Here is a 16,244-nt window from a genome sequence, read left to right on the forward strand (position 1 = left end):
AGAAATATCATATATATCATATTTATCATACATATTTATACTCAGAAATAAATGGCAGAAGAATGAAAAGATCATAATTTGTGTAAATCATGCTCATTGATTTATACACAGAACTATACAGTAACAGAAATATCATACATATATTAATCATACATATTTTTATCTTCAGAAATAAATGGCAGAATTGATAATCGATTATGGTTTGTGTAAACCATACGCATTTTTAGATAGTAGGTGCATGCGACCCTTTTAATAAAGAAAACTTTAAGATAAACCAGTGAATAAAATAGCTGATTTCTTTTCCAATTGTAAGTGCATTCACACCAAGTTTCAGATTTTCTTTTTCTACTGTGATGTCTCATAACTTTATTTATTCTAATCAACAGTTTTGCTTGTCATAGTGAACTATCGTACAGTCTTATCTTCTATTGTCATTAATGTTAAAAAGCCAAAAACAATAGTTTGCTTTTTAGTTTCGATCATCCTTAAATTGATTTTCGGTAAGTACTATCCGTTTCTCTTTTTTAAAAATCATTTATTTTTAATTAAAACTCCACTGTATAGTAGAAGGTTTTTACAGAATTTACAGAAGCAATATCCCAAGCAAAGTAATTTTTAAAGTTTTACTCTTAATTTAACCCTCTGACGCAGAATTTTCTTAAGCATATTTTCCATTATTTTGTACTAATTTGGTACTACATAAGTGAAAAATGTTACATTTAGTATTTTAATAACTTATGGTTAAGAAGCGTAGCATGGCTCACTTCCTAACAATTTTTTTTTTCAAATTTGCAGTTATTTAGATTTAATAAAAGCAGTTATTCATCATTGAAATTTCTTAAAATCAATTATTAATAAAGTCTTGAATATGAGTGGGAAAAAAATTCAAACTACTTTATTTGGATTTCATATTTTAGTTCTAATAAACTAAAAGATTTTTTAGAAACTGTTAAACTGTTTTTTTATATTTAAAAAATACCAAAATATATTTTTGCTCGTAATTAGAGAGCCAGAAAAAAAGGGACGAAACTGGTATCCTATCTGCGTCAAAGGGTTAATAAAATTGTTACAAAATAATGTTAGCAACCAGAACGTATAAACAATATCAATATTTGGATTTAAGACACGGCGTGATGTTTACAAGTGTTTGTTCAAGTTAAAAGCTTCATCTGTTGTTCATATTCCGATTCACAATGTGAAATCTTTCGCAAAAAGCTTTTAAGTATTGTGATTATCTAAAAAAGGAAGGAAAAAAAGAGCTTCATATCATACGAAATTGTGAAAAATATCTATGAATGTATTCAGTTTTACTTTAATCTACTTACTTGTATTGAACAGGCATTTAAGTGTTAAATGATGAATATTTAAATAGCTGCCAATTAAAATTTTTGAGAAATGAAACGTTCGTATGACATTGGCGTAATCATATATTTTCTCTCCTAACAATACCTTCAATTTTTATTCTCCTAAAATCTAACAGAGTATATATTTTTGCTAGTTTTAAGTTCGTAGACCTTAAATGAAGTGGTACGTTGGCCCTTTCACACTTGAAAGCAATGAAATAAAATGTAAAGATGTTTCAAAAAACAATATTTGGTATTACTTTAGATCGAAATAAAACAGAAAAAAAAATTTAAAAAAAAAAGCTTAAAAATGGTAGCAGTAATTTTTCTCGCAATTGTGATTGTTATTGTAATACCATAAAGACAAAAAAAAAAAACGAAAGAAAAAAACAATTAAAAGAGTCCATATAAGCCAATTTATATTGATAGAAACGAACGAAATGGACAGAAATTCTTAATTATCATAATGGCAGAGGGTTAATAGTTACTTACGGATAGAAACTAGTTTAAGTATAATAACGCAATACTAAAGTTTTTAGAAGGATGAACATTGGCTGAACTAGAACAGATAAATTCAGTGTTACAAAAAGATGACAAATAAGCTTAATAATAATGACTGAATTTGAGAGTTACGAAAGGGATAAATATTATAGCTTTAGTATAATGACTTAGTGTTATAGTTACGAAAAGGACAAAAGTTAGCCTACCTATAATGACAGGTTTTAACTCTTTTAGAGTTACGAAAGAGACAAAAATTTGTTGAATTAAAATGAAAAGATAAAGTAACGAAAAAGGAAAATATCAGCTTAATTATAATTATGTTAGAGTTACTAAAGGTTAGAAATTAGCTTAAATATAATGACAGAATATGAAAGTTTAGAAAAGGACAGGCATTTGCTTAGTTGTGAGGACGGAATTTACAGTGACGAAAAGGTTAGAAATATGCTTAACTATAATAACTGAATGTAAATGTTAAGAAAAGGATGAGAATTAGCTAAATTATCATGACAGAATGCGATCGTTACGAAAGGGGAAAAAACAGTCTGATAGAATTTAGGAGTTACAAAAAAAGGCTAAAGTTTACTTAAATAAAATGAAACGATGTTAGAGTAACAAAAATTGCAGATGTTAGATTAATTATAATAATGAAAGAAAGCTATAGTTACTAAATGATAGAAATTAGTTTGACTATAATGACAGAATATTGAAGTTTAGAAAGAGGGACAAAATTTGCTTAGTTGTGAGGACGGAATTTGGAGTGACGAAAAGGTTAGAAATATGCTTAACTATAATAACTGAATGCAAATGTTAAAAAAAAGATAAGCATTAGCTTAATTATAATGATAAAATGCATGAAAACGACAGAAGCTAGCACACTGACCAGGATTAAAGAGATACAAAAAAAGACGAAAGTTTACTTAATTAAAATGAAACAATGATAGAGTGACGAAAAGGTTAGAAATATGCTTAACTATAATAACTGAATGTAAATGTTCAGAAAAGGATAAGCATTAGCTTAAGTATCATGACAGAATATAAAAGTTTCGAAAGAGACAGACATTTGTTTAAGTGTAAAGATAGTTACGACAAAAATTGACATACTAGGCAGCAGAAACTAGAATAGGAGAGAAACAAGCATTCTCATAAATTCAAGATATTAAAGCCCAGAAAAAGATAAAAATTTGCTTAATTAAAATTAAAGGCCAGCTTAACGAAAAGGATAAACATTAACTCAATAATAATGATAGAGATGTGAAAAAGACGGAAATTAATTTTTAATTTATGCTATTAATTCATTTTAGATACTAATTCAGAAAAATGGCAATTATCATAAGCATTTTGGTGATCATCCTCTGCTATACAACACTAGTTGTCTCAAAGTGGGCGATAGGCAGATATAAAAAGCATAGATTGCTGAAACAATATGGCATTCCAGGACCCAAACCAGATTTCTTCACTGGTAATCTTGAGCAACTTAAAAAAGAACCAACTCCGAATGGTGTTATCACTGGATGGTTAAAGAAATACGGAAATGTTTTCGGATACTACATGGGGGATTTACCATTTATTGTCATAAATGATTTAGAGATGTTGAAACAGGTAAGAAAATGTGTTAAGTAAAAGTCAATTTACGATCGTTTTTTCGTCATTATCTGTTTTAAAGATGCAAAAGGAGTCAAGAAAATTCTGTATTAAGTAAATTTCAATTTATGATAGTTAGAATGTTGTAACAGGCTGTAATGATTAGATAATGAGTAGATAATAGTGTATTAGATAATGTATTAGGTAATGTATAGATAATGCATAAATTAATAGAATGTTGTAATGATTTTATTTGTTATCACGATTTATGAATGCTAAAATAACTCAGTGAATATTGTAAGTAAAATTCAATCACTATCATGATGAAAAGATTATAAAGCAGGAAAAAAAAAGGATATAGTTCTAACAATGCGACAAATAATGGTTTTTATATCTATCATAATTTTGAACTTTTAATATAGTTAAGAAAAATTTATGCTGCCTAAATATCAATTTATAATTTTAAAAACTATCACGAATGCAAATTTTTAAGACAGGTAGGGAATGTAGTGCTAAGAAAATATCAATAAATGATTTAATTCTCTTAAATCAATGAATAATATAAGACACGGCATCAAAGCGTAATACTAGATCAAACATTTCGTTAGCTTCAAAAATATACAAATTGGAAATAACAGTCGTCATGTTTCAAGTGCTCATAAAACGGGTGCCCATTTTCCAAACTGGAATGAGGAAAAACAAAAGTGATTTGAATTATAAAACGTAAACTTGCCAATGAAAAACTGAAACGTGTCGACTGTTATTTTTAATTTGTATATTCTTGAACCGATTTAAGTTTTTAATCTAAAAATATCTTACCACTTCAGTTTCGTAGGATTATTTATTTAGTGTCAAAGCATTGTTAAATAGATATTGTGCTTAATTAGTAATAAATTAACAAATCAGGGGTTTTAATTATTTACCCTATTTAAAAAATAAGTTTAAAAAATGGAGTTAAAAATAAGTAATAAAATGTTACATTAATATTAATGTGGTACTTCAAATATAGATAAATGATTTTAATGAAAAAAACTGATTTTGTGATATTATAATAGATTGGAAAACGTGGTATTACTAAATTAATCTAGATAAGATATATAGATATATAAGATATTGAAATAGGTTAGATATAGATATAAAAAATCTGATTTCGTGATATTATAATAGATTGGTAAACGTGTCACTACTAACTAGATAGGATATATAGAATATATAGATATATAAGATGTTGAAATAGGTTAGATATAGATATAAAAAAAACTGATTTCGTGATATTATAATAGATCGGAAAACGTGGTACTACTAAATAAATCTAGATAAGATATATAGATACATAAGATATTGAAATAGGTTAGATATAGATATAAAAAATCTGACTTCGTGATATTATTATAGATTGAAAAACTTGGTACTAAATCAATATAGATAAGATATATAAGATGTGGTGCTAAGTTAACTCAAAATTTAGGATTTTTATCAATAAAAACCGAAGATATTTTTCATTTCAAAATCAGATATGAGTGCCTCGATTAAATATGATGGGCAATGCAAAAATAAAAGGTACGAAGTTTTGTAATTTTAAAAGTTAAAAAAATAAACATTTCCACAACTTAAGAATATATATTCGATACATTTGAGCACGTAACACTGTAAAAATCTGAAATGCAGTGAATATCGACTTTTTATTATAAATATCGAAACTGGTATGGTTACTTTCGTGAACGGCTGAAATATTTATGGCGTCTTATCTGATATTTTAGTATTTATTTGATATTAATAATATCCTATTACGACAGATTTGGAAAAAATATCAGCGTAAGGAATACCGGGCTCGCCTTTAACCTCAAAAAATATCGGTGCGGGGAATACATGGTGCATGGTGCAGTAATCACATTGCCCAATATACACTGAATAATGAGACGAATTTTCAGGAAATTTACGAAAACGACAATGTGAATGTCAATATTCCCATAAGATTGTCGACATTCACTAATTTCGGTCTTTTACAGTAACATAAATACAAAGGAAAAGAAATTACAAATTTACTTCTTGTAAACTAAACCAGATAACTCTTACATGTAATTAATCAATATTTATTAATATTTATTTGATATTAACATTATCCAAGGGTACATTAGAAAAAATGATTGAGAATGCAAGACAATTGATCTAAGCCATATGAAAATTATCAACGTAGAAAATACCGGGCTAGAGCTTACCTGGTCATTATTCTGGTTAATCACGTTTTTTGGTAAATGTGATAAAAAAAATTGTATTAACCACAATGCAAAATATTTCGTATAATTCAGAAATATTTTTCGCAAAACTAAACCGGATCTCTAAGGCTAATAACCAATTATTATTAGTCATTATTTATTTCATATTAACTATATTCTAATAAGATAGGTTGGAGAAAAAAAACATCAGGCAGAGATATTCCAAGGTTAACAGGATAAAACTTAATTTTATAACTTCATAGTTAATTGTTCTTTATTTGTAGGTAATGATAAAAGATTTTCATGTTTTTGAAAATCGTCCTGCCATGGTTATAGACATGAAACCGATAGACCAATCAATTCTGTGCGTTGAAGGAAAGAGATGGAAAGAAGTTCGGTCACTTCTCACGCCGACTTTCAGCTCTGGCAAAATTAAACTCATGTCAAATATCGTCACAAAAAAGGTATTATTCTTCATTATTTGATCTCATTTTCTTTTCAATTTCAATTCAACATTGTTGCCAAGGAGTTATAGAGTGTATACAGCTCCACAATGTCATAACTAAAGGCCTGGTTTCTTAGGACAGGTCGGCGTTACAAAACGTCAGTTTGAAGCGAGCGCTAACCCTTGATTGGTCAATTTGTGAGTTAGACAGCATACGTCATCGAACGCTCAGCTTGAACGACGACNAAATATAGATAAATGATTTTAATGAAAAAAACTGATTTTGTGATATTATAATAGATTGGAAAAAGTAGTACTACTAAATAAATCTGGATAAGATATATTACATATTGAAAAAGGTTAGATATAGATATAAAAAATCTGATTTCGTGATATTATAATAGATTGGAAAATGCGGTACTAAATAAATATAGATAAGATATATAAGATATTGAAATAGGTTAGATATAGATATAAAAAAAATCTGATTTCGTGATATTATAATAGATTGGAAAACTTGGTACTAAATCAATATACATAAGATATAATAGATATTGAAATAGGTTATATAAGAAAATGTGGTACTAAGTTAACTTAAATTTAGGATTTTAATCAATAAAAACCGAAGATTATTTTTCATTTCAATATCAGATATGAGTGCTTCGATTAAATATGATGGGCAATGTAAAAATAAAGGGTACGAAGTTTTATAATTTTAAAAGTTAAAAAAATAAACATTTCCACAACTTAAGAATATATATAGAATACATTTAAGCACGTAACACTGTAAAAGTCTGAAATGCAGTGAATATCGACTTTTTATTATAAGTATCGAAACTGGTATGGTTAATTTCGTGAACACCTGAAATATTTATGGTGTCTTATTTGATATTCTAGTATTTATTTGATATTAATAATATCCTATTACGATAGATGTGGAAAAATATCAGTGTAAGGAATACCGGGCTAGTGTATAATCGGCAATTGCCTTTAACCTTAAAAAATACCGGTGCGGGGAATACAGGGTGATTGAAAATATCTATGTAGAACTAGTATTCCGGTAAACGAGGTTATTAGTATTATTGTGATAAAAAATTTATATTAATCACATTGCACACTGAATATTAATCACATTATACACTGAATAATGAGACGAATTTTCAGGAAATTTACAAAAACGACAATGTGAATGTCGATATTCCCATAAGATTGTCAACATTCACTAATTTCGGCCTTTTACAGTAACATAAATACAAAGGAAAATAAATCACAAATTCACTTCTTGTAAATTAAACCAGCTAACTCTTGCATGTAATTAATCAATATTTATTATTATTTATTTGATATTAACATTAACCTATTAGGGTACATTAGAAAAATTGTAAGAATTGAAAATGTTAGGCAATTGATCAAAACCGTATAAAAATTATCAACGTAGGAAATACCGGGCTAGAGCATATCGGGTTATTATTCTGGTTAATCCCGTTATTATTAAGAATAACTACGTTTTTTTGGTAAATGTGATAAAAAAAATTTGTATTAATCACAATGCAAAATATTTCGTATAATTCAGAAATGTTCTTCGCAAAATTAAACCGGATCTCCCAGGCTAATAAACAATTATTATTAGTCATTATTTATTTTATATTAACTATATCCTGATAAAATATATTGGAGGAAAAAAACATTAGGCAGAGATATTCCAAGGTTAACAGGATAAAACTCAATTTTTATAACTTCATAGTTATTTGTTCTTTAATTGTAGGTAATGATTAAAGATTTTCATGTTTTTGAAAATCGTCCTGCCATGGTTGTAGACATGAAACCGATAGACCAATCAATTCTGTGCGTTGAAGGAAAGCGATGGAAAGAAGTTCGGTCACTTCTCACGCCGACTTTCAGCTCTGGCAAAATCAAACTCATGTCAAATATCGTCACAAAAAAGGTATTATTTGCTCTCATTATTTTAGATGATTTCTACTTTTTTTTCAATTTCAATTCAGTATTGTTTGCCAAGGGGTTAGAGAGTTTATACAGCTCCACAATGTCATAACTAATGGCCTGGTTTCTTAGGACAGGTCGGTGTTACAAAACGTCAGTTTGAAGCGAGAGCTAACCCCTGATTGGTCAATTTGTGAGTTAGACAGCATACGTCATCGAATGCTCAGCTTGAACGACGACTGAACCGAATCAACTGCAGTTGGATTACAACGTAACGTTAACGACAGAAGCAATGGCGGACAACGTCCAACAGATCATTTAAATCAGCCAAGATTTGGATTTTAACATTAAACATAGCTTCTTCTGCATTTAGCTAAGCTATAATGTGTTTTTTCTTGGACAAAGTCATTATTTGTTCTCTAAACCACTGGTCGACAATAACAAAATGAATACAAATTCAAAATATATAGATTGTTTACGTTATTAACGCATGCGCGCGCAATGCGAGATAATGACTGCGTTGGACAGATTGCTCACGCTGAGCTAACAAAACCATATATTGTTGGCGTCAGCAGTACGTCAACTTCCCGCTGACTCCCAGAGAAGGCGCTTGTCTTAAGAAACAAGGTCTTAACGACATGAAAGTGGTGTTGTGGTTAGTATTGAGCAGACGCCCCCTTTACACTTTTCAGAAAAGTTATAACCCATCGAACTGGTAAGCTTTAAACCACCACTAGCAATCGAACCTTTATTCTTCACAATGACAGTTCAATGCCTCAACTACTGACCCATTCCGGCTTATCCAAAAAGTACAATAGAGTGATTTAGCACTTTCACGTTGCGTCCCACACTTCCACATGTACTTCCACTCATTTACGCCATGTTGCACCTGAACAATCTCGTCAATTCACTACAGAGCTTACGCAAAACACGTAAAAGTGCAAAATTCATTTAATATTTAAACAGGCAACTTAAGTTTTCCAAATTTCCTGGAATTACCTTTACTTATTTAACTATGTCTTATTAATTTAAAAATAAACATGAATTGATTTTGTTTTGGTTTTGATGAAGTGACTTATGCATCAACAGGTTGATGTTACTGTCGCTGAAGCCACAAAAAAAGCAGAGAGGAATGAGCCATTCGATATCTACAACTTGGTCCAGGGTTTAACGCTGGATGTCATAGCAGACTGTGCATTTGCGATGAAGACGCACTGTCAAGAAAATACCAAAGACGAATTCTTAGTTGCCGTGAGTCACATTAAAAAGCATTTTGCCTTCATTTTTAACTTATCCTTCAAAATCCACCCAAAGCAGTTTTTTTCCTCCTTTTAAATTTATAGGTACGTAAATTCCTTGATGATTCTCACAATAGAGCTGTGGAGTATGCTTATATGTTCCCATTTGTGAGGCCACTCATGAATGTTCTCCTCAATTACACGACAGTTGGAAAGATGTCAACATTAATAGCAAACAATGTGACCCAAGCCATTAGAACCAGGCAGGAAAACTCACACATTAGGAGCATGGACCTTTTACAACTGATGATAGACTACAGTAAAAAAGGTAGTACAGTCTATATTGTAATTTATTATAATATATCACCAATTATCGCCTAGACCACACAATGGGGCAGAAATATTGTCGCATAGTCTATACTACGACCAATTATCTCTATATATATATTTCTCTTACATGGCGACAAAAAATGCCTCATGACTCCCCGAATGGCAACGCTAGAAAATCAACCAATGATTGCCGCTAAAAATGTCACATGCCAAATCCGAGGTGGCTTAACATATAGCGCTTTTAAAAACGGAAACTGAAATGACCAGAAAGAGCATTCTCACCAAATGTGATCTCTTCCGAAATTCACCCTATCAGCTGCTGCAATCTCATACTATTAAGCTAGGCAGAAGTGAGTAGTCTTTGTCGATAGATCTCTATTTAAGTATTTTGTCGAAAGCGCTTTTTTTCACGAATTTATATATTACGAATTTATTTGCCAATTTTTGATTTATATCACGAATTTATTTGTTTTATTATTGTTATTAGTTATTCATTGAATTCAAATTTATTTTAATCACTTAGTATTTACTAAAAAGATGTAATTTTTTTTTAAAAAAAAAGGAAAGTTGTTATATGGATTTGAATGATTGTTTTGAATTCTTAGTATTTTGCGCATTTGCAATGTACCTAAGTTAGTAGCGAGCGGAGCGAGCTATGTTTACGAAGCCATAAGATTACCATAACCATACTTAGCCATAAGATTACCATAATAAGATTACCATTACGAAGCCATAAGATTACCATAACCAAGATTACCATGTACCATAAGATTGCGTGGCAATTTTCGGGGGTTGGCGAGCAGGGGACGCAGCCCACTAGTTTGAACTAATGCGTCAATTTATTGTCTACAATCTGTGGTTATGCGCCAATTCTCCGCGTACAGTTAGTTCATTATGATGATACTTCTTTGTGAGCTAATACATTGTGAAGGCAATTTATATCGATTTGTTGCAGTGAAAACACTGGGGAGGGAGTAATTTTTTTCCTGTTTCATGCAATTTTTAACAGATCTTAAATGCTTTCGCATCGCTGATTTCAAAGCTGGTTCCCAGCTAGGGCTGGTCGATATGAATTCCACATCCGGCTTGCACCAACCACAGTGCTAACGTGAAATACCCTCAGTGGTAGACGGATCTTGGTTTAGAGTCCCTTCATCGTCAGGCTAACCGTGGGTGGCTCTCGTGGTCTTCCTCTCCATGTAACGCTAATGCGGGTTAGTTCCGTCAAAAAAAGTCATCCAGGAGAGCTTGTTTCTCCCAATACTTAATCTAGAAGTTCCCTTGACTTTTGGGTTGAATTCAAAATTAAAAGGCTATGGAGTTGAACATTGATAGTCGTGAACTCGAAATTGGGTCGGCGGTTCAACGCCGGTTATTGAGTGATGAAGTGATGTCTCTTTTTTTTGCTATATTAACACAAGAAATGAAAGTAAATGTCTCCCATTTTGGCCTTCTTCGTATATTACAGCTCACTTAAACAGCAAAAGAATGTATTTTCGTCAACAAAAAAAAAAAATTTCGCAATAGCAGGAGTTTTTAGTATGTAACATACAATTTTTGTGTTTTTAATATTAGCATTTTCACGGTGACTTGAAGATTTGTCGTAATAGCAAACTTCTCGTAGTAAACAAAATAAAATCGCACACAGTAATTTTTGCCAATCAGTTTTATTAAACTATAAAAAAGGGCATTTTACAAAATAATGTGCGAGAAAATTTTCCCTATATTGAAAATTTATTCAATAATCCATTTAATCAATATTTTTAGTATCTAAATTTAAATTTCAGAACTGTGTGTGAGAATTACCAAGTAGTTTATAAATTGGGAAAGGTAACATTGAATTTTTTTACTTCTTATTGTGTAAGAGGGAAATTTGATGAAACGTACGGCATAAAAGACTCATTTGCATAAAAATGTCTTCTAAAATCAATCGTGTAAAACTCTCATTAGAATAGAAAAATCTTTAGATCTCTTGTGTGGCACGCATAGAAAAAAATTTACATTAATAAGTAACGAACACTGAGTGAAATACAGAAATAACAAAAAAGTCTTGTTATTCGGATTTCAGACAATGATAGATTTACTTTTTTTTCGCTACCCATTTTTTTTTAAATGATTGAATTGAATCACCCTTTGAATTGCTTAAAGTTACTTTTTTTTATTTAATTCAACAAACTATTCAAGACTTGTCTGAGTTTTTAATCTATGTCTATTATTCAGATAAGGCAGAAGGAAGTTCTGGCATGACAGATGAAGAGATCGTCGCCAATGCTTATATCTTTCTACTAGCTGGCTATGAAACAACAGCCACTGCTCTAGGCTTTACGTTCTATTTGCTGATAACACATCCAGAAGTGCAAGAGCGTCTTTTCCAAGAAATAGATGCAGCTGAAGATTGTGACTATGCTACTCTTCAAAGTAATTATCAGTGATTAATATGTTACTGGGTGTGGCGTAGCTACCACTGCAGTTATTAAACATCAGTTCACTAGTATATAAAACACGCTGACCTTCACATGACCTTCAGACGTGACATGATCCACTTTGAACAGTTGACTTGCTAATTGTGATTATATATCATACTCCTCACGTTGTTGCTGCTTTGTCTCATTTGCAAACAACGGGATTCTGCACACATTCGACTGCTAATAGCAACACAGAAGAGCTCACACACACACACTGCCGTGATCTCACCACGAGCTCTCAAAATCCAGTGAACTTAATACAGCTCTGCCGGTCTTTCGCAAATAAGCCAACTATACTAGAATGCAAAGTTTCTTGACAATGACGTCACGGCTGGCGGAGGAAGAAGGAGAAATAAGTTCAGTCGTTATATAGAAGAAATATAACTAAATAAAGATACCATTCCGCGATGAGCCTCTCGTAAATCTGAAAATATATAAAATTTTAAGAAAATTATAGCAAATTAACGCTATATATGTGTGGGTTAAGATAACTTATCATATTTCTATTGTGAAATGCGTAATTTTCCTCCAAATACAGACATCGCGCCAGGAACTATTTTCTCCGTTTTCCCTCAGCATATTTCTCCATTGTCAAGAAACATTGCAGTTTAGTATAGTGGTATCCGTTTAACAAATTCTTTTCCTGGTAAAATTCTGTTGGGGGAGTATTGTGGGGTATCTACCACTACAATTATTAAACATCAATTCATTAATATATAAGACCTGCTAACTCGAATCAATCTGGAGGTACCTCTTGATAGGTGAAGGTTGGTATTGTCGATTTCTACCCTCCCCACACTGGGAAAGAGTAAGAAAAAGCTGAATATAACAGTTTCCTTGCCCATGAAATTTTATCGATATTCACATGAGATTTTATCTGGGTAAAATTAAAAATTGGCGAGAAAGGTAATGACATTGGCTACATTTCTTGAAGTTATTCTACACGCTGCATTGAGAAAGTTATTCTACACGCTGAATTTTCAGTACAAAAATACGCTTGATTACAAACAATTGAAAATCTGTAACACATAGTTTAATTCAGGGTCACGATTATCTAATGATTATAACAAGGAATCATATGAATCATGAATACAAACACTCATATAATCATACTTACAATTACACTGCTTTTTTATCATTTCGGTATATAAGTTGAAAATTCAAAGAAATTTTAATTCCATTTCTTTCAATATAACAAGTATATGTCGAAAATGATGCTGAAATAATTATATTCCAGAGGAAGTTTCAGTATTTTTCATAATACCGAAAAATTGATTTGTATTTGCAAATTCCATTGATCATTATCCATTGATTTCATGACAATCATTATTCTTTGTTTTCCATTATCATAATTATATGTAATTGATTCATGATTTCAATATGAATTATTAGCATTAATCAATACTACAACCAATGTATCATCTTGTAAATAATTAGAGTTTTACTTAAGAGTGTTGTTAGAGAGAGTTTAAGTAGAGTTGGACATAACTTACCCGTTTTAGTAAGTTATGTCCAAATCAGGCAAATTAGGCATTCGGTACAAAATTAAAATAAGATCATTGATTGAGCTATAAAGAAATATCTAAATCTTATGAAAACCAAAATATAAAATTTCAATACCCAAGATGATCGTAATTCATGCTAATAATAAATTCGATGAATTTGATAAATTCGAGATTGGAAAAGTTTCAATAATGATAATAATCAAGCTACCTAATTTTAAAAATGAAGAGAAATGGAAAAAAAGTTAAATTTTCGAACTCTAATTTAGGACACGTTGAATGTAACTCTGCAAAGGTTCTTATAAAAATTATATTTTTTCACTGATTTAATTAAAATAATCCGTTACTCTACAAATAAATTGATTTTGCAAGCTGTTAAACAAAGGGGAAAATATATAAATTAACTAATTGAAACAGACTAACATGCATGTTAGCTAACACTTCAACTGAGTTTTTTTTAAAATTATGTCAGCTGTCCTCTTTTAAATATTTGATCTTTGTTTTATTCTGTTTTAATTTTCGTCCTTACTGTCTTTAGATAAAGAAGGTGTAGTTATTTCAAAATTCTCTAATTATTTAAAAATATATAGAAAACTTAAATATTTTTAAACAAAATCTTGGTTGTTATGAACTCTAACAAAAATTTAAAGAGTTGTTGCGATTCATCTGAGGTTGTTTTGAGGTGCAAAGTTGATTTGAAGTTGACTTAAAAAACAGCCATTGAAAGTCAACTTCCAGAGGTTTATAATCAAGGTGTAAGAAGTTGTTTTATTCACACTTGAGGTTGCTTTGAGGTTGACAGGAATCTACCTTAGAGCAACCAGCTAAGTGAGGTTGTTTTTGAGAGGTAAATGCTATTTTTTTTACACTTCAATCAAATAAATATGAGGTGTGGATAGTTTCACCCGATTTCAACTCAAAGTTTAGCTGATCTATAAATGAGGTTGATTTTATGAGGTGTAAATGAGGTAGATTTTATGCAGTGTAAATGAGGTTTAAATTAAGGTTTATTGATGAGGTTGTTTTTGTTGCAAAACATGACCTCATACATACCTCAGGTGTATTTTTTTACACATATCATTCTCAAAAAATTCCATATTTTTTTGTAAGGACATCTAAACTTTTTTTTTTCAATGAAGTTTTGGAAGGTTTGGCTTCTATGATTGGGAAAAGAGTAGTTTTAATTTTTTGCATGATTTGGACATAATTTTTAATTTTTGACTGTGATCACCAGTGTAGGCAGCACAATTTCCGATGCAAATTAAACTACTTGAATTAACCTAACATTAATTCCGTTTAATAGAAATAATTATGTAAATATTTTTAAGTAATATTAGTGATATTTACTTTACAAAATTATAAAAAATTTTTTTTTGCAGGTTTGCAGTATTTAGATCAAGTTTTCAACGAATCTCTCCGTCTTTATCCTCCATTAACGGGATTCATTACCAGAGCATGCGCACAAGACCACCAGGTCGGTAAATTTACAATTCCCAAAGGATCACATGTTTATGCTCCCATATGGGATATACAACACGATCCTGATTTGTGGCCTGATCCATGGACGTTTGATCCTGAACGCTTCTCTCCAGAAAACAAAGGATCCATAAACAGCATGGCTTTTTTTCCATTTGGTATTGGACCTAGAAACTGCGTTGGCGCTCGGTTTGCTCAACTCGAGGCCAAATTGGCTATATTTAAACTTTTGAAGAAATTCAAATTTGAGATGTGTGAAAAAACAGATCATCCCATAAGTATCATTTGTCCCACCGTTATCATCAATCCTGCAAATGGAGTCTGGTTGAAGGCTGTTCCAAGAACTGCGTAGATACTGTGTATAATGAAACTTGTATTCGTAGAATTACGAAGAAAAATGTAGTATAATAGAATCTTGTAAATAAATGTTTTATGTTCAAATATCAAATTTGGGAGGAAAAACTCTTTACTACACTCTGTAACAAAAAACTAGACGCACCAAGAAGGAGTCGTCCGATTGAAACGAAAACTGATGGATAGGAAGACAATGTACAGAATAGTAAATGATTAAAATTTCAGAACAATTGAATAATTTATTGCAGAATTACAGTAACAAGTTCAATAAGGTGTTGATCCGCCTCTAGCCAGGATACAAGCTGCCACACGGCGTGGCATAGACCGATAAAGCTCCCGGATGGTCTCTTGCGGTATTTCCTGCCAAATTCGATCCAATTGTCGAACGAGGTCATCAACATTACATGCCAAATGCAATCGCCTTCCCATCATATACCAGACATGCTCGATGGGAGAGAGATCTGGTGATCTGGCAGCTTGCAGAAGAGTTTGACAAACTTGCAGACAGTTCATAGCAACACGTGCCGTATGTGGTCTGGTATTGTCCTGCTGAAAAACCAGCCCAGGAAGCTGCAAAAGGAACGGTAGCAAAACAGGTCTTAGGATATCGTCGACGTAGCGCTGTGCGGTAAGTGTACCTCTAATGACGACCAAAGGGGTCCGGCTGTCAAAGGAAATGGCACCCCAGACCATAATGCCCTGTTGAGGGCTAGTGGGGCGTGCAATAGTGAAGGCAGGATCCACCCTCTACCCCGTGCGTCTCCAAACACGTCTTCGATGATCGTCAGGACACAGTTGGAAGCGGGATTCGTCGCTAAAGACTATACGTCCCCAGTCGGCATCATTCCAGCC

The 16,244-nt window shown here is 31.5% G+C and overlaps 1 protein-coding gene across 2 annotated transcripts; it reads left to right on the top strand.

Annotated features, from left to right (window-relative positions):
- Window positions 1-226: 226 nt before the first annotated feature.
- Window positions 227-15,486, top strand: LOC107445789 (cytochrome P450 3A2). Of its 2 annotated transcripts, none has more exons than XM_016060270.4 (7): window positions 227-500; window positions 3,146-3,443; window positions 5,926-6,105; window positions 9,117-9,278; window positions 9,371-9,593; window positions 11,816-12,013; window positions 14,942-15,486. In XM_016060270.4, exons 2-7 carry the CDS (start codon window positions 3,162-3,164, stop codon window positions 15,388-15,390), a joined length of 1,494 nt encoding a protein of 497 aa, XP_015915756.2. In that variant the 5' UTR covers window positions 227-500; window positions 3,146-3,161; the 3' UTR covers window positions 15,391-15,486. The 2 variants fall into 2 exon arrangements, with proteins under 2 accessions (XP_015915756.2, XP_042905402.1); XM_043049468.2 differs by lacking the exon at window positions 5,926-6,105 and adding an exon at window positions 7,852-8,031 and having other exon boundaries at window positions 393-500.
- Window positions 15,487-16,244: the final 758 nt, after the last annotated feature.

This window comes from Parasteatoda tepidariorum, chromosome 4, assembly GCF_043381705.1.
Source record: "Parasteatoda tepidariorum isolate YZ-2023 chromosome 4, CAS_Ptep_4.0, whole genome shotgun sequence".
NCBI classification, from domain to species: domain Eukaryota; kingdom Metazoa; phylum Arthropoda; class Arachnida; order Araneae; family Theridiidae; genus Parasteatoda; species Parasteatoda tepidariorum.

Coding starts and splice junctions, on each gene's coding strand:
- LOC107445789 (XM_016060270.4), top strand. CDS start 3,162: ATGGCAATTATCATAAGCATTTTGGTGATCATCCTCTGCTATACAACA. Junction 6,106..9,116: donor CAAATATCGTCACAAAAAAG/GTATTATTCTTC, acceptor ATGCATCAACAG/GTTGATGTTACTGTCGCTGA. Junction 9,594..11,815: donor GATAGACTACAGTAAAAAAG/GTAGTACAGTCT, acceptor TCTATTATTCAG/ATAAGGCAGAAGGAAGTTCT.